The following is an 18,501-nucleotide window of genomic DNA, read 5'->3' on the forward strand; positions in this document are numbered from 1 at the left end:
CTGGTTCCCCAGCTTCTGTATACTTAGGGCGTTGCACAATTGGCTCTTCAACGCTGTTGCAGCTCAACGTTTCAACCTCACCCTGAGTAAACAGCAAATTACAAACTGAAAAAGAAATATCTCTGAGGCTTTGCTGATTTACTTCCTTGAATATCAATGGAAACATGCAGCTTATCAATATTAATAGCAGAAATGATGCTAAGATGAGCACATAGTGATATGTCACAGTGAGAAATCAGATCTTGAAACTCAAAGAGAGAGCCAGATGTCTTTGTTTTCTTCCCTCCTATTTTATCAGTGGAAAAACTGCCAAAATTCACTTCAACCTGGAGCTGTTGTCACAAAGAGTTCTCAGGATACCAGGGAAGAACCAGATTGCTAAGAAAAAACAACGTGCAGGGGAGAAAGGGGGTATAGAAGCTTTTTATATATTACAATAATTTGAAAGAGTCATTGATGTGCAGAGCAAGAAAAGCCAAATGTTGAGTGAAGACAAACTTCAGTTCTCCAAGTGATGAGATATGATTCCACTAAAAAAAAAATATATAAACCAGTTTAATCAGGAGTGAGACACGTAATCAACTCCCTTCCAAAGACAGTAAATACATGGGAAAGAAGAGCTGAGTAGTGCCAGCTCCAAAATGGAGCCATCAGCTGAGGCTCCATCATGATGGAGAAGTGTTATGAGCCTGACAACATCCTTTATGCTACAGCACCTTTGCACAACTCCAGAATTCCCATTACTGAGGAATTACTCAGGAGAGCAGAATGATGAATGCAAGAGAAGCCACTCTTGCTCTGTGGAGAGACTCAGAGATTCCACGTGTAGGTTTGAATTAGTGAACCTCAATGTGCCCTTTTTGCTGGCTCCATGGTGGGATTTAGGATGGAACTGCAGCTGCTGGAGTTGTACCAAGCAGTCCTGGGCACCTTCCCTTGGGGCTCCTGGCACGTCCAGCCCTTGGGAAGCCACCAGAGCATCACCCTCACCTGCAGCCATCCCCCAGGAGCTGCCCAGAGATGGGTGAGAGGGATGAAAGAGATGGAAATACAGCAAAATACAGTGACCACTCAGGACTTACAAGCAGGAAGCTGGGATGGTGCCCCCTGCCCTTTGCCTGGGTGTATATTAAATTATACAGTTCTGTGCTCATTGAATTGAAATGGATTATCTGCAAATGGCACAGGGATGTGTCCAGTGCATTGCCCTGTGAGAGGCCACTGACTAACTCTGGCAATAATGGCAAATAAACCTTTTCCAGGAACAGAATTCCATCCACAGCAAACATCCTTGAGCTGTTAAGTGCTGTTAGGTGTTGTTCCTCAGCCTGCTTTCTCACTTCTCTCTCCTCCCCTTAAAGAGACAAGCATGAAAATGACGCTGAGCTGCTAGAATAGACTAATTTTACAGAAAAAGTGCTGAATTCTGTGCTATCCTGAAAAAGTGTTAAATTCCCAAGACCACGTGGCAGTGGTTGTCTCCTCAGAGCTGTGTTTTCAGATTCTCTGCAAGCACATGTAGGCACTGCTTATGCATCTCAATATTTCAAGCTCTTTATGTTTAACATCCCACTACTTTCTCAAAAAAAATCTCAAAAAAATAACAATTGAACCTAAGGTTTTGCAGGAAGGGTTCTGAGAACCCTTCTTGAACTTCTGAGAAAAATTTATAAAGAGAGTGGTAAAGTTTCTCTCCTGTATTACAGTAGTCACTGATTTAAACCCAAAAATTACGTGGCTTTTTAATGGAAATGCTTATTGGTGTTTTCTAGGGTGATGTGCTATTTACTCTGACTGAGATCAAAGCCATGAAGGACAAAATGCTGTTTGCCTCCTCTTGCAGCTTGAATCATTTGAAAACAGGGAAAAACAGTCGGAATTTCTTTCTTACTTGTATGGCCTTTACCCACAGCAAAAAGGACAGCAGCTTCAAATATTCTCATATAAAAGGTGGTCATACACAAGTATTTCACTATTTCAGGAAGAGATAAACAGCTAAAAAATGCAACTGATCATAATTGAGTACTTACATGTGAGTCACTAATCATAGAACACTTGGTAGCTGAAGTTGTCAGACTTGATCCTGAGGTTGCATCTTCCTGTCTTTCGCTGGTACTGGAAAATGAGCAGGGTCACAACTCCCAGCACAAAACCAAGCACAGCAAGGGCTATGAGGATGATGGATCCAATTCCCACTCCAGCCTCCTTCTCTCTCTTGGAATCAGATGCTGAAAAAAAAAAATAAATCAAGAGGTGAAAGAAAAAATCTTGAAATTCCTAGATCTTTTAGTGAGGAGAGAAACAAGCCCTGCATGTTAATTAGCAATGTGCCAGTACAGAACTGTGCTATAGAAGTGTATCAGCCTCTGGGGAGGGTGATTCTCATGGAAAGGGTGTGAGGACAGACCATGTTCTCTCTTTATAGTGTAGAGTCCCTGCAGACATGAGTGTGATTTTCAGCTGAAGTAAGAATTAAAGAATTAGTACTGGTGACTTTTTGAATGCTGCCTTACTTTCAGAAGTACTTTAGAGGGGAAGCATTCCCCTATCTTAATCCTGCCTCCATTCATCTATGATAATAAAAATGAGTTTATCTGCTTTTCTCGTGTATGTGACTGTTCTTCAAACACAGAGTATTTGGGGGAGGACTCTCTGCTGGATGTGGCTCAGTGGAGTGACACTGGCTTGGTGTCAGTGCTGCACCTGAGCAGCCTGGGGCTGTCTGCAATGTCTGCACAAGCCTGGCACACAGGGCACAGGGCCTGCAGGAGCCCTGTGCCCTGCTGGAAGAGCAGACTCAGGGGGGAAGCAAAGAACGACCCAAATGCCCCAGAGTGGGCAAAAGTCAAGTCCCACATTGCCAAGTGCCTCCCAAGGCACCACAGATCACAGACAGAAAGGGTTCTCCTGGTTCCCTTTGAAACACTTCCATATATTTGTCCAAATCTGCAAGCAGAAACCCCTCTCCCTTTATTATTATGCCTCTCTTGATGTTTATACAAGTTATTATAAAAACAATCAAGTTCTTCCTTCCTGCAAAGGCTCGATCCACCTACAAAAACCTGCATTTGCTTACATTTACAAAACATTTGTTTGCTTACACTTTCAGGACAGCACTTGTTTTGCCAGGGACTTGTGTGGTACCTGAGGTACTCAGAAGATAAATATCACAGCAATTAGACACAAGGTTTCTGGCCAAAGGGCACTGCTGGCAGCCACAAAGGTCAGTGAGAGCAGTTCAAGCTACAGACACCCAGGGCATCATTCCAAGACAGACCAGAGCAGTGCTGTGTAATATATTCAGTCTCATTTTTGGATTTCAGCATGGAACAAAGGAATAAAGTAGAACATGCACAGTGGAAATGGCAGCCTGTGGCCAGACACAGGGCAGGCCCTCCTGGGGACATGGAACAGTGGCCTTTGCCATGGCATGTGACCAAGTGCTGGCAGAGCAGGTAAGGTTTTTCATGTTTCACTCCAGCATTTACACCTATTATTACTGACATCATTATTAATATTATCCCCTTCAACACAGAGATGTAGATCACTTAAAATGTGGAGTGGTTATCCAAACTAGAAATAAGAGAGAGCATCCAAAAGTGCCATCTTTGCCTAGAAATCAATTTATCAATTTAGCACAACCCAGAGGAAGCTCCCGTCACCAGAGGCCCTTTAGGGAAAAGACCATTTTTCAAAATTATAAATGAATCAGGATCTCCAGCAAGAATGGGAATGGAAGCTACTTGTTGTAAGAGCTAAACAAAAAAAGCTGCATTCGTTATTTTATTTTATTCTTTTTTCAAGAACTAATTCAGAAATGAGCACAGAGGGCCTGTTTGAACAGACCATGTAATGGAAGAAAAATACCTTCTTCTAAGTCAGAGTAAGTTCCTAGATCCAAAAGAACATTATGAACTTTCAGTTTATGGCAGCCACGAGTTAAGACTCTGATATTGGTGAGCCAAACCCCTCTCAATGAGTGTTTTATGTTAAGGCATAAATGTAAAGCTGGAGTGGGTCAAATGACTGAAAACATGGGAGACCATAGGTGCCCTTGAAAGCATCACTCAGGTTAAATGCAGAAGAATCAGGTGCATAACAAATTAGACTTTGCTTGTCCCTAGTGCTGGTGTTTGCCCTCAATTAACCTGTACTGCACGAAATTACCCAAGGGTGCTGTGCATCAGCTGTGCTCTGCCACTTCCCTCACTGTGGTAATGAAGTCAGCACCAGGGAGCCAAAGGAAACACAACAATAAAATCTCCTACATCCTCTGATTTGGGACTTCAGAGCCCAAAATAATTGCAGACAAACAGCAGTGTAAACACTTGAAAAACCGATTGCAATCTGAAAGATCAACTCTGCTTTCACACCTTACAATTGAAATAATTGTTTGATTTTGTGGTTGTTGCACTTGCTACCCTGTGCAAACAGCCACACAAAAGCACTTTATCTTTCTTTCTACATTCCCTTGACATCCTGACAGTCCCTGCTCCGAGGAGGGCACGTGCTTCTCCAGGCTGCCACGTGGCTCCAGCAGGAATGCCCGCTCCCAAGGAACACAGAGGGGCACAAAAACCCCTGTGTGTCTGTTGAAGATTGCAATGCAAGATGTTTTCCATTACCCTCTGTAGGGCAGATTACCTTTGTCAAGTGGGCAGTTTGCTTTATTTCTCTCTCTGAGTGACCACATTCACTCCTCCCTCTGGAGGGGACATTGCTGATAACAGCTATTGAATGTCACTGCATGGCTGATAAGAACTACAGCATCCCATTGGGAGATGTGAGCCCAGAGGGAGGAGCCAAGAATTCCTACCCAGATATAATCCAGAGGTTTTGAGACACCAGCATGGCTTCTGCACTGGATTCCCCACAGGAACAGCAGCTGCCTCTTCTTCCCCTGGATCCTCAGAGGAAGAATACATCCTTCTCTACAGGATCCCCTTGCTCCAACAGAGCCACCCCTGACACTGCAGGAGGGCTGAGCCACAATTCCAATGGGACTGCCACCAACACCCTGACCCACAGGGTGTCAGGCTGGGTTCTGACTCTGTCAGTGTTGTTCTAGTGTACTGCATTGTTCATTTTATCCTTTATTTTTTTCTTTCCCTATTAAAGAACTGTTATTTCCTGCTCCCATATTTTTTGCCTGAGAGCCCCTTAATTTAAATTTTATAGCAATTCTGAGGGGTGGGGAGGGTTCACATTCTCCATTTCAGGGGAGGCTCCTGCCTTCCTTAGCAGACTCCTGTCCTTCCAAACCAAGACAGTGTCACAGGCCAGCACAAATAATCCTGGCATGATAGTCTGTTCTCAACTCACCAGCTGATTTCCACAGGGGTCCCCAGGATGTTCTGTGCAGGGAGATGGTTTCTCCAGCCTTCAGGAGCCGAGTCCTTGCATGGCACCTCTGCAACATCAATTCAAATTTCAACAAGTCATGTGGCTTATTAATTCAAAATACAAAACCCTCTGATGGGCTTGTGAGAGCCCAGTGCTACTCTCACCATCCAGCTTTTGTTTCTTTTTGTTATGCTCTGTTAAACTGAAATTAGCACCAAAAGAAATGGCATCAGGGAAAAATCAGTATAAAATCTGTAATTAGTCACACTGGAACACACTGCTGTGAACAGACACTTCACACAGACAACCTTTTCATTAACTTGCTGTTTGTTTTTGTAAGAGAAACCTTATGGGAGAATAAATTTATCAATAATGCCAGGGGTTTGCAAGCACTTTTGTTTGGATGTTTGTGCTGCCCATGGCAGGCACAGCAGATCCTGCAGCCAGCACCAGCAAAAGCAGCAGCAGCTTTCAGACCCTGCTGAGCCAGGTGTCATTCTGAAGCTACCCACAGCTTCAGTGACAAGAAAACCACTAATCTGGGAACTACAAGGCTGAAATCCCTGTCCTGGCAGCACATTCACAGGCATTTTCTGCGCACTTCCTTTTTTTATGTTTGCTGCCTTTTTGTTTTAAGTCGCAGCCCAAAGGTCCCTGATGGGAACCAAAACCTCCTGGCATTATTCAAAGGGTACTGTGGCTCTCCTGGAAGGGCCCCAAAAACCCCAGAGAACTGGCAGCATCATACCATGACCAACAAAATCAGCAGGAGATGGTATCTTTCCAGCTTGTTTACACCAGAATGTCCCATCAGTGTTACCAGTTTGTCTGCACTGGAATACCTCTACAATCCACTGCCAGCAAAAGTGTCTTCAGCTGGGTCAGCCCCCAGAAAAATACCCATGTGGTTATTTATGACTTTGGTCTGCTCTCAAGTAGCTTTCCCAGGTAGGTGGATCCATTAGAGAACACATCTATGTAGTTGCTCCCTGGTGGCAATGAATTTTTGGTTCTACATGGCCATGGAGCAGCCACATTCCACCAAACATCTGCATGGTGGTGGCACATCACTCCTCTTCCCATTCAAAGTAATTTTTCTCACCCATTTCTTGCTGCTTTTCTCCTCAGCCAGTCAATATTTTTCAGCTCTAAACTTGAGAGCACCTTACTCTCTTCCACAGAGGAAACAAGGAATAAATAGACCGAGTAAGAAGAAATAATCCAAGATGTAAATATTGAGTGTGTGGGTGAAGAGCTGAGCTAAACCTGCCCTGCAGCAAGTCACTGTTCCCCACAGTAACAGATCAGAGGGTCAGATCCCAGACCCAGGGCACCTTCCCAGCCATCTTCCATTATTTACAAATATCCTCTGTTTTTGCTCATTTTCCTTGATCTTTGCACCTTCTGCAGCTCCTCCTCCCTTCTCTGCAAAAGCCATTGCTCACCCTGTGTAGATGTGCCTGGTGCTTGTTTTCCCCACATCACAATTTAGCCTCAGTTGACTTGTGAGGAAGACAAGGACTTCTACTTCTGAATAGGGGTAAATTTTGCATAGGAGAAAGAACAATGAATCCTATAGATATACTTATATTCACACTCAGCTGCAAAAACTGGAGCCATCTTACCATTGTCATGTTTCCTGTCCCTACTTTTTTTTTTTTTGTTTATTATTTTCTTTTAATCTGGAGGAAGCCTTATACTTTGAGAAAGGAAACAAGCATCTTCTGGTAGCATTTTAAAATCCTTTAGGAAGAGATCCTTTGCTTTATAATGAGTTTAAACTGTTTTATTTAGAGCTAGAGGAAAGTGTTGAACAATGGGGGAACACCAAACTGCTAATGAAAACATCCTTGATAGAAAAAGAGCCAGGAAGGTTGGCAGAGGAAGAGGAGAATTCCCAAGTGTCAGTTAGTAATAAAAAAGCCATCAGTTAAACATATTTTTCCTTCTTTCTATGGTAGAAACACATTTTCAGATAAAGCTGTGTATCACTTACTTGCAAGTAAAAAGAAACAATGCAATGCTTTGTAGCACAGACAATTAAAAAGTGCAGTTCTTATCAGAACATGGCTTGGATTATTGCTTTAAAAAGCAGTCAGGCTTTTAAAAAGCCATAATAATCTCTATTAAAGTCACAGCCCTAGAAACTTAATGACACTGAGCTTCCTTTTCTGGCACCTAAACTCTCAGTTGAAGAAGGAAATCTGTAGGGGATAAGAAAAAAAGGACAGAACAAAATATAAATTTACTCAGAGATTCTTCTGACACTGCTACTCTGTGAGTCCCTATTTTGTGACGCATCCATCTGAGGTGACACTTTTCTACCCAGCCTAATTTCATTGCTTTTAGTCATCCTTAAAATGAGTGAAAGGTCCAGTTCTTAGGTTCCTCAACTCTGTGCAATCTCCATGCTTTTACTAGGAGATGAGACACAGGAGGAAAAGCTGAAACTTCCACATGGTTGTGGTGTTTCCCCACTTCTCTCTGCTCTCAGCAGAGAACAAAGGAAAACTCTAGAGCTATTTTAAACGTTGTTTGGAAACATTAGTCCCTCCATCCCATTGCAGGACTCCATATGGCACTAAGTACATTTTTTGGGGGGGAAATAGCAAATCAGAGCAAAACACTTACAGTCCTGCAGGTGCTTCCTCGTGACTCCACACAAATACGAATTCTGCAGTGTAAGTAAACCACAGAGTTGTTGACCAAGGAGAAAATTTTCATCTTAAACTGAGCTTTGCTTGAATTCCCATTTTCCACCAGCGTGGTGTAAGTATTTGGGATGGGGCAGCTGAAAAGGGAGACAAAAACCACACAGAGCAGCTAAGGCTAGAGAAGGCAGGTTTTGGTTATAGCACAGAACTTGGTTTTAAGGCTTTCCTTTCTTTGGGAAGTCACAGCTAGACCCTTCAAGAAGCAGCTCTGGCAGTGCAATGGTGACAACAGGCTTTTTGCTGCTTTATTCTCACAGTAACAAGTGGAACAGGAGATGTGAGAAGTGGTTGGAGAGCTGAAGAAGGAGGGAAAGAGTAACAGAAAGAAAGATTTAAACTTGGCTTCACCAAATTGAAAAAAACCCCTCAAACTTAATGGACTAGATTTTGTTACTGAGCAAAATGTTTATCCTATATTTTAAGGTGAGCCTAAGAAATATGAAACTGGGGTGAGATCAGGAATCCAGACAGGAACAAACCTCCTCTTTCACCAGAGGCTGCTCTAATATCGTATGTGAGGAACTAAATATCCTATTTCCTTGTTGACAAGAGACACATAAGCTCTTGATAAAGCTGCAGCCACAAGCTCTGAACCATAGATCAGGAGATAAAGCACCCATTTTTCAAATGCTCTTTCACTACTGACTGCCAAAATCACCTTCAAGTGATTTCTTCAGGTTAAAAGGACAATTCCCTCACAAAACTGGGAGGAAGATGACCAAACCCAAAAAACTTTCACATAGCCCTTTGAAATCCCTCATCATATCAATATTTCTTGTTCAAAGAAGGTATAACCAGGTCAGATAGAAAGGGACTGTGCATGTGAATGATGAGAACAGATGTAAAAGCCATTTAAAATATAACACATTATGAGTCAGTATCACTGTAAGACCTAAGGCATGGCTCATAGTATTTGCAAATGGCATTGCTGTACCTGTTGCTGATGAAAACAAATGGCAGGGGATCCACTGAATTATTGGTTGGAGTGGCCCAGCAGTCAGTGAGAACCACCTTGAGCTGGCTGTCTGCCCTCTGCATCCCCACCTCCATCAGCACATCCTCACTGGCAGAGACACTGAAATTTCTGGGCACTGGGGAGCTCCCAATGAACAACTGCATTTCTGTTCTGAAGTATCCAGGTCCATGCAAATCCTCAAAGATGGTGTAAAGTCTGAAAAATCAATTATCCTCTTTTAAAGACCACAAAGTTGACTGGGAGTTTCTGCAAGTCTTAAATCAGTGCTTGTTCCCCCACATAATTAAAATCTGCAGTCCAGGATGGCAGGACACTGTTCAAAAGGAAAGGTGGAAAAGCATGGAATTTTCAGCTGGGAAGGTAGAGAGAATGGAAACACAAGTGGGAAAATCCAAAGGGTGGTCTCAGTAATTCAAACAGGGCAGAGAGAAATACCAGGGTGGAGCAGAAGGGGAACAAGGCTATGAGCTCTCTGAAAGCTCAAAATAAGGACAGTAAAAGCTTAGCCAAAAAAAAATGAGACAGGGAAAACCTGAACAGAAAGTGAAAGGCATGAGAAAATTATAGAACTGAAAGAAAAGTGGCCTGACAAAGACTTTTTTGGGAAATAGGAAGGAAAATACAATCTCTGGACAGGGCTAGGAAACAGGAACTGGATTTGGTGCCAATAGTTTAAGCAGGGTGATGGGCAGGAGAGGAGGTGCACTTGTCTGAAGGGAGGACACTCCCATGACAGAAAGGCTTGGGCTGTCACATTTTCTGTCAGCACAGCTCTGATTTTCTAGGAAGTGTGGCTCTGATTCCATCTTACTTGAAGGTGGGGCCTTTCACAACAAAAAAAGTATTTGTATTATGTATCTTCTGTTTTTTCAAGTTGACCAAATAAGGATTAGTGGAGGGTTAAAAACTGCCATTCTCAGAAGCCACATAGCAATCTGCAGGCCCACATCAGGTGGAAAGATAAATAATTTATATGCTCCAAAAGCAGAAAAATGCTGGTTTTGCTACAAGGGATTGCCCAGGAAAGCAATGAGGAGAACAGGAATTCTGACTCCTAAACCTGCAGTTCCCAAAGGTTTATTTCCACCTGTGGTTTAGCCAGGTAAAGGCCAACTTGTTGGATCTACTAGCACATTAGTTGGAGTAGGAGAGGAGCACAACAGGGATCTCCTTGATGTCTTGGACTGGCTACCTAGAGCACAGGCTAGACAGAGTCAGAGAATAAAGTGGATATTTATTTAAGGCCTCTAACAAATACACCTTGGGCTGTGCAGGAGCCCGGCAGAGGCTGCAGCCAAGATGGATGAGGGTCATGAGTTTTTCAGGCAGATACAAGTTTGGTCTATTTGCATATCAGAGGTTAATTGTCCAAGTAGTTAAGTCACATTCCCTCACTTTGCTTCCCCCAATTTACTTTTGTTTATACTTTTCAGGCCTGAGGCTGTGATGATGACTTTGGTTCTCAGGTCTGGAAGGATTGTTTGTCTGACCACACTGTGAGGAGAGCTTACAAACACTCTACATGGAATTCAGATTTATACACTAATGCAGTACAGGATCTGAAAAATAGAACAGCTAAAACTTAAGGCATCATTCTGAGCACAGAACTCCCAGATTGCTCCCAGTGCCGCCACTGGATACAGCTACAGCCCCTGTGGGTTTTCCCAATGCAGCAGAATTTCAAAGCAGAGAGAGGTGGTCCTCACCTTTCTGCAGTGAACCCAGAGGAAGTTAAGACATTGTTTTGAAACACACAGTGGATGGGACTGGCAATGTTCAAGTGGTGGATTATTCCCTGAGCAGAAACATCATTCCGAAGGGTGGTCCTCACCACAGTAGTAGTCATGTTCTGCAGCACAGAAAGGAGAAAACACATCAATATTTCCAGGGTTGTACCAGAGCTTTCCACTTTCAGGTGCTTGGATGTTCCTCATTCTCCTGACAGCAAAAATCAGATTAAACCTCCAGTATCTTTGTTGCTGTACAGGAAGGGAAAGAAAATACACCAGTCTTCTTCCTTTCCCTTTTTGTCATATCATAGAATCATAGAATCACAGAACTCTGTGACGGTGTTCACAGGGGTCTGAGGATGAGGGAAGAGATGAGGATGTGACTCCATGTTTCAGAAGGCTGATTTATTATTTTATTATATATATTACATTAAAACTATACTAAAAGAATAGAATAAAGGAGTTCATCAGAAGGCTAGCTAAGAATAGAAAAAGAAAGAATGATAAACAAAAGCTTGTGTCTCAGACAGAGAGTCTGAGCCAGCTGACTGTGATTGGCCATTAATTAGAAACAGCCACATGAGACCAATCACAGATGCACCTGTTGCATTCCACAGCTGCAGATAATCATTGTTTACATTTTGTTCCTGAGGCCTCACAGCTTCTCAGGAGGAAAAATCCTAAGGAAAGGATTTTTCAGAAAATATCATGGCTACAGAAGTCCACCAACAGCTTTGGTTGGAAGGGATCTTAAAAATCATTAAGTTCCAAACCCCCTGCCATGGGCAAGGCCACCTTCCACTAGACCAGGCTGCCCAGAGCCCCATCTAACCTGGTCTTGAACACTTCCAGGGGTGGGACAATGATCATTCCTTAGCAATGGTCATTGCTCCAGGAGGGAGTTTCTGTACTTTGGCATGGTCTGAACATAGCCATTGGTTTGGGATCCAAAGAGAGCTGGCACTCTTTGTCCCCACTGCTGGTAGCTATTGAAGTATTTGTCACTATGAGGTGTGACAGTGTTCACAGGGGTTTTCAGATGAGGGAGGAGACGAGGATTTGACTCCATATTTCAGAAGGCTTGATTTATTATTTTATGATATATATTACATTAAAACTATACTAAAGGAATAGAAGAAAAGGTTTCATCACAGAAGGCTAGCTAAGCTAAGAATAGAAAAGAATGAATAACAAAGGTTTGTGGTTCGGACAGAGAGAGAGCCAGCTGGGCTGTGATTGACCATTAATTAGAAACAACCACATGAGACCAATCACAGATGCACCTGTTGCATTCCACAGCAGCAGATAACCATTATTTACATTTTGTCTTTGAGGCCTCACAGCTTCTCAGGAGGAAAAAATCCCAAGGAAAGGGTTTTCATGAAAAGATGTCTGCGACAATGAGGTGATGAAATTACTTTTAAGAAAAGACAGCTGCAAAGGGAACCCAGAAGAGGCATGGGAAGTGACTCTCAGTTTGGACAGGCCCTTGAGTTTTGCTGCCTGACCTCAGAGATTCCCCTTCTCTTTGGTGACAGAGTTAACTTTCCATCACAGGAAGGAGATTTTTTTCTCCAACAGAAGTTCAGCAACCAATAGCCTGCACACCTAGCTAAGGATCTGCCACTGCCTCCCCCACCCTGAAAGAGAAACAAAGTGCTCCAGGCCTTGCAGGCATTCCCTCATCAGTGGACTTACGGTCTCAACCTGGGTGCCACAGTCGCTCCAGCCCGCCTGCAGCACGACGTGGGTGCCATTGCTGGTGCTCACATTGCAGCCAGGCTCCCCCAGGAACAGGGAACTCTCTGGGATGGACTCCTGCTGCAGGAACCTCTTCTGGATGGCAAGGACAATCCTCTCAATCTCACAAAACACACTCACAGCGTCTTTAATGGAAACCTCTTGGGCGGGTTTGACCAGGGGGGCTGGAGGTGCTTGAGGAGAAACATCAGGAGCTGCCATGGGATCCATGGTGAGAGGACTCAGCACTGTTCTGGAGAACATGGGGTCCTCCAGAGCTTTGTGCTCAGCAGGAGAGAAGTCCAGTGAAGCAAGGGAGGAAACATGAGCTGAAGTTTGCAGAGATGTCACAGGTAAAATTGCACTGTTCACAGGTTTCTTATCTGTCACTGTTGCCTTCTGGCTGAAGGGAAGTGCTGAAGAGAGCCAAAAATAAAGGTACTGTTGTAATTTACATGTTGGGATTGGTCTCATTAAGCAAAAGCAAACTCTTAGGAGGAAACTCACAGTTACTGGCAGGAAACTAGTTTCTTTTGTTCTTTTAACCTGCTCTACTTACTGCCAAAGCTGGGGCTTTTTTTAGAAAGGAGCCCATGAGACACATAAAGTGCCTGTCCATCAGAAAAGCTGAAATGCTTTATTTCCAGGCAGCTGCAATAATTAGTGTGTAACACATGTACATACAGCTTTTGGAAGTGCTTGCACAATATTCCCCACTGGAGGTTGCTCAGCAAGTATGTTTTTGCCTGGAGCTGTAGGAGACTGCCCAGTTCTGGCTGGGGGCATCACCAGGAGTTTGATAAAAAAGCACAGGCCTCATTTATGACCAGTTACTACCCAAAAGATGGGACCTTGAGTTCTTTGGAAAACACATTTTGGGAGATCCATGGGACAAAGCTCATGTGGCAGCCCCATATTGCAGGTGTGTCCTGAGAGAGAGGAATAAATGTGTCAGTGGCAATCTGTAATGGTTCCAGGAAGAAAAAATTGGGGAACAAGGGAAGCACAGGTTCAGATCAATGTGTGTCAAACACCCAACATCCAGCACAGGTCTGGGGTTACGCCCTAAGTTCAAACCTGTCACCCACCAATGACTGACAGAGAATCAGGATAATAAACTCAATTTGCAGGAAAGCACAAACAATGTGTCTCATTGAACAAAACTTCTCTTAAATAATGTTCGTGGCTAAAACATAAAAATACCACCTATTTCCCAAGAAATAAATAAAATCTGTACGCATATATAAATCCTCTTGGAACTGCCCAGCTTCCAGAAATGCCCCAAATGAAAAAACCACTGATTCGCACACTAAAGGAAAGAAAACAAAAGTTGGAGCTCTTCCAGAGCTGGATTTCCCAAAAGCTTATCATCACATTAATATCTTAGTTAAAACTGAACAAATGTTGATATCAATTGGCAAATCATTGTGACTTCAGTAAAAAATGTTCCTTATCATGGTGGTTACAAAACAAATATAAATTACTGAAGAAGCCTAAGAGAATTTAGGAAATTAAGGACCTATCATACAGCAGCGAACAAATGACTTGAGGAAAGAGAAGCCAGATGAATTAGCTCATAGAAAAATGTAGTTTGTAATATCAGCATTTCCTCCCTGCTGCCATACAGAGGTCAAGCCACCTATCAAGTATTTTCTGTTACTTTTTCTATTAACTCTTCTATTCCCTCTGCTACTGCTATGAAAATCAATAAGAATCTTGACAATCCTGTCTAATTTTTGTGGCAAGTATGAGGATCAGAACTCTTAAAAGAACCCTACAGCATTAAAATTAATGCAGTTTATTCCCACTGCCAAGGAGATGCTTCTAACCCCAGGAGCCTCCTCAATTTTCCCCCCATTTCACAATTCTGAGGAGATGCTTGAGTAAATGCCCAGCATGAGTGAAGCAGAATCCAGGTTGTAATCTAGTTGCTGTCTTAATTTTTACCTGGCCAAAATTTTCATTTTTGAGAGAAAAACCATGCTTTTACTTCACTTTCTCTTTCCAAAGTCTAAAAACTGGAGCAAACCAGAGCACATGTGGGACTCAGAAAGCAGCAGCAGCCACCTGCTCTATGGGGACCTGTCCCTAAACAAACCCTTTGTTTTAGCCCAGGTTTGAGGGAGGAAGGCATTCTACAAAGCACCACCATAATATAGTTGTGATCCTACTAATTACCATAAATGTTTCTGAAGTAATTTTGCATGAGATTCTAATTGACAGCCCATAATAAAGAACAAATGGATCATGTCAGGGATTCATGATTTGGGGTTTTTTTTCAGAGGTGACTTGTGAAACAGATTTCAGCTGCACTTAGTCAGGAGATTAATGTTGTTTGTTACTTACTTCAATTACATTTAAAAGAAAAGAAGTTGTATAATCAGCTTTGGCAAAGTGTGGGCTTTCACCTGAGCTCCAGACCCAGAGGTGTGTGAGGAAAACAACTATTCCCAGTGAAGAAGAACTCACATATCCATTTATTTCTTGGGATTTCTATTTAATGGAAAAATTATTAGTGCAAAGCAGAGCATAAGGTGTTTTTAAATTATTTTAAACAAGTGCTAGTTATGGCTGTGTTCAGGGACTTATGGAAATAAGTAGCTTATAAACCCCTCAATCCATGACCTCAAACATCTCCTGATCTTTTTCTCTGTAAAACTGATTCTAGACACTGTCACAAAGACCAGTTGGTTTTGTCCTTTTGGATCAGTGGTACCTTCCTATGTCATCTGTGGGAGTTCCCTGAAAAACTTACTGGATGGAGAAGCAGGAGCAATATAAGGAGAGAGAAAGGCTTTTCATCCATGTGTTTTACAGGTATTTTCATCTCAGAAGACACAGATTAATAATAGATTTTGTCATTTATCTGGCTATGAAGAATTACTGGGGCACAAGCTGCTCCTCACCGTGTGTGGAGAGGCTGCTCCTGTCCATGGTGAAGTGGGAGCTGTGTTCCAAGGCCTCACAAAAAGTGCTGATGACATGGTGGGCATCCACTTCTTCTGCAAGCAGCAAATTGAAACTTACCACTGTGCTCCCATTAGTAACACCAGTTACCAGCACTTGAATCAGACCAGCATCCATCTGCTGCAGCACCTCAAGGGGCAGAGATTTCTGCACCTGCAATAAAAACAAAATGTATGTGGGGATGGGCAGATGGAACAATTACATTCCAGGCTGTGTACACTGCTCAGAAATGAGTGTTGTGCTTCCTGCTCTGGAGGGAAGCAGCAGAAAATTGACCTTTTGCTTTGTAACATTTTCAAGCCAGAGCAGCTGAAGGATGTGGTGCACATTTAACCATGAATATTAAACGAGCCAAGCGATCAATACATCTCATCTGGCATTTGGCACAAGCCCTGGCCTCTGGTAACAGACAAGGAGGGAGGAGACTGCAGGGGAGCTCCATGTTCTGCCTCTCAAAATGCCTCTGGGGAGAGGGGCAAGCTAAGAAATTCCAATCCAATCCAAGGAATCCAATCCAAGGAATCCAATCCAAGGAATCCAATCCAATCCAAGGAATTCCAATCCAATCCAAGGAATTCCAATGTAATCCAAGGAATCCAATCCAATCCAAGGAATTCCAATCCAATCCAAGGAATTCCAATCTACTACAAGGAATCCAATCCAATCCAAGGAATACCAAGCTAATCCAAGGAATCCAATCAATACAAGGAATCCAATCCAATACAAGGAATTCCAATCCAATCCAAGCAATCCAATCCAATCCCATCTAATCCAAGGAATTCCAATCCAATCCAAGGAATCCAATCCAAGCCAAGGAATCCCAATCAAATCCAAGAAATCCAATCCAATCCAATCCATGGAATTCCAATCCAATCCAAGGAATCCAATCCAATCCAATCCAATCCAATCCAATCCCATCTAATCCAAGGAATTCCAATCCAATCCAAGGAATCCAATCCATGCCAAGGAATCCCAATCAAATCCAAGAAATCCAATCCAATCCAATCCATGGAATTCCAATCCAATCCAAGGAATCCAATCCAATCTAATCCCATCTAATCCAAGGAATTCCAATCCAATCCAAGGAATCCAATCCATGCCAAGGAATCCCAAGCAAATCCAAGAAATCCAATCCAATCCAATCCATGGAATTCCAATCCAATCCAATCCAATCCAATCCAATCCAATCCAATCCAATCCAATCCAAGGAATCCAATCCAATCCAAGGAATTCCAATCCAATCCAAGGAATTCCAATCCAATCCAAGGAATTGCTGGTGGAAGTGAAGGTGCTCCTGACACTGCTCAGAGGGCTCTCTCAGCCCAGGAACATTACAACCTGGAGCAGGTGACCTTCAAGCTTTGCTTTCCAGCTGATTTCCCACCAAAGCCAAGCAGAACCCACCTCCTTCTAAATGCCCATGCCAGGGTAATTAAGGGCCCAGGTGGGGGCTACACTGTGGCCACCTCCAAATGTTTCTTCCTCTCCCTGATTTCTGCAGGGAATATCTGGAGCAGCAGGGCTGGATTTGAGCCATGAGTTTAAGGCGCAGTTTATTTCAGTGTGTGATTCTCAGGGATGCCAGCAGTGATTCCCACCAGGAAGAGCCCAGGGAAGAGGCAAACACTGGGAGCCACCAGGAGAAGCCTTGTTTGCCTTGCACCCACGCTCAGAGCTGGTGCTTTTAGTGCTGGATTCTCACAGCTTTTGCACAGCCTTGTGCCCTGCCTGCTGTGCATTGCCCAGCCCTGACTTCTCCCTGGCTGTTTCCCAGCCCTGCAGACAGTCCCAGGATTTGCAGGTGTCCTGCAACCCTTTCTTGGGTCCCCAGAGCTGGGTGCCAAGGCCACATGGCACCGAGCAAACCCCTGTGTGCCCCAGGGAACAGCTGCCTTGTGCCTGCAAGTCCCACCCAGCAAACCTGGGAGTGCCCCATGGAGCAGAGCTGGGAACATGGAGACAGCTGGCTCCGCTCTGAACACCTGGGCAGAACAGAAACTGTCCTTGTCAGACCCCAAATCTCCCCTTTCACCAAGACAGGGCCTCTTGGGCTCCTTCTGCTCTCTCCTTCTGCTGTTTCACCAGCAGGTACTGAAAAGTTGGAGGTCAGACCTGAGTTTTCAGCTTTCAGAATTTTTGTCTGAATTTCTCAACATTAAACACAGACACCCGTGACATCCTCCTAGCCCAGCCTGATTTCATCCTCTTTCCCTATCTGAAAATTTTATTTTATCAGTTCTTCTTTTTCACAGCATCACAGAATCATTGAGATTGGAAAAGTCCTCTAAGATCATCAACCTGTGACCAATCCCCACCTTGTCCCCAACCCAGAGCTCTGAGTGCCATCTCCAGGCCTTCCTTGGACACCTCCAGGGATGGGGACTCCAAACCTCCCTGGGCAGCCCCTGCCAAGGCCTGAGCTCCCTTTCCATGCAGGAATTCCTCCTGATGTCCAACCTCAACCTCCCCTGCAGCATCCTGAAGCCAGTTCCTCTTGTCCTGTCACTTGTTCCCCGTGACCAGAGCCTGACCTTCACCTGGCTATAGGTTTTGGGTTTTTTTGTTTTGTTTCTGTCTTTATTCCCATTTTCCCTCCCAAAGCAGGACCCAGAGCTTGAATAGTGTCACAGCACATTCACAGTATTTGCATTTAGCCACTAGGTGACACTACAAACCCCTTTATCCAAGAGACTCCGGGATTTCCCAACAGGTACCACACCCTGGGTTATCAAAACAATGATTGATGAAACCGGGCTGGGGAAAAAAAAACCGGGATGGAGGTGTGGGAACAGAACTTTTTGGAATGAAATATTCAACATACAACACCCTTGAGTATGGGGAGTTCTTACAAGAAAAATTATCTTCAGGTCTGTCATTCTATCTTCAATTTCTACAGCACACAAAGGAAATCTAAGCAGGGAATGCATTGACAGTGTGGCAACTGTGAATAAATAAGTAAAAGGTACAGTAATTTGAACAGAATATTGTTTCAAGACTGTTTTTTCACTCAGAGAGGAAAAAAGAAATAACC

At 43.5% G+C, this 18,501-nt stretch overlaps 1 protein-coding gene across 1 annotated transcript in view; it reads right to left on the reverse strand.

Moving 5' to 3' along the window:
• Positions 1-488: 488 nt before the first annotated feature.
• The window catches only part of UMODL1 (uromodulin like 1), a 78,575-nt gene continuing 60,562 nt past the window's right edge, over positions 489-18,501 (reverse strand). Inside the window, exons 14-22 of the mRNA XM_058045593.1 lie at positions 15,410-15,623; positions 12,462-12,919; positions 10,740-10,882; positions 8,992-9,228; positions 7,975-8,134; positions 5,319-5,410; positions 4,972-4,981; positions 2,031-2,208; positions 489-530 (exon numbers count right to left, since the gene is read on the reverse strand). Of these exons, the coding sequence (XP_057901576.1) occupies positions 2,041-2,208; positions 4,972-4,981; positions 5,319-5,410; positions 7,975-8,134; positions 8,992-9,228; positions 10,740-10,882; positions 12,462-12,919; positions 15,410-15,623 (1,482 nt within the window). The 3' untranslated portion in view covers positions 489-530; positions 2,031-2,040. The remainder of the gene's footprint in view (positions 531-2,030; positions 2,209-4,971; positions 4,982-5,318; positions 5,411-7,974; positions 8,135-8,991; positions 9,229-10,739; positions 10,883-12,461; positions 12,920-15,409; positions 15,624-18,501) is intronic.

The sequence above is a fragment of the Melospiza georgiana genome, chromosome 2 (assembly GCF_028018845.1).
Source record: "Melospiza georgiana isolate bMelGeo1 chromosome 2, bMelGeo1.pri, whole genome shotgun sequence".
NCBI classification, from domain to species: domain Eukaryota; kingdom Metazoa; phylum Chordata; class Aves; order Passeriformes; family Passerellidae; genus Melospiza; species Melospiza georgiana.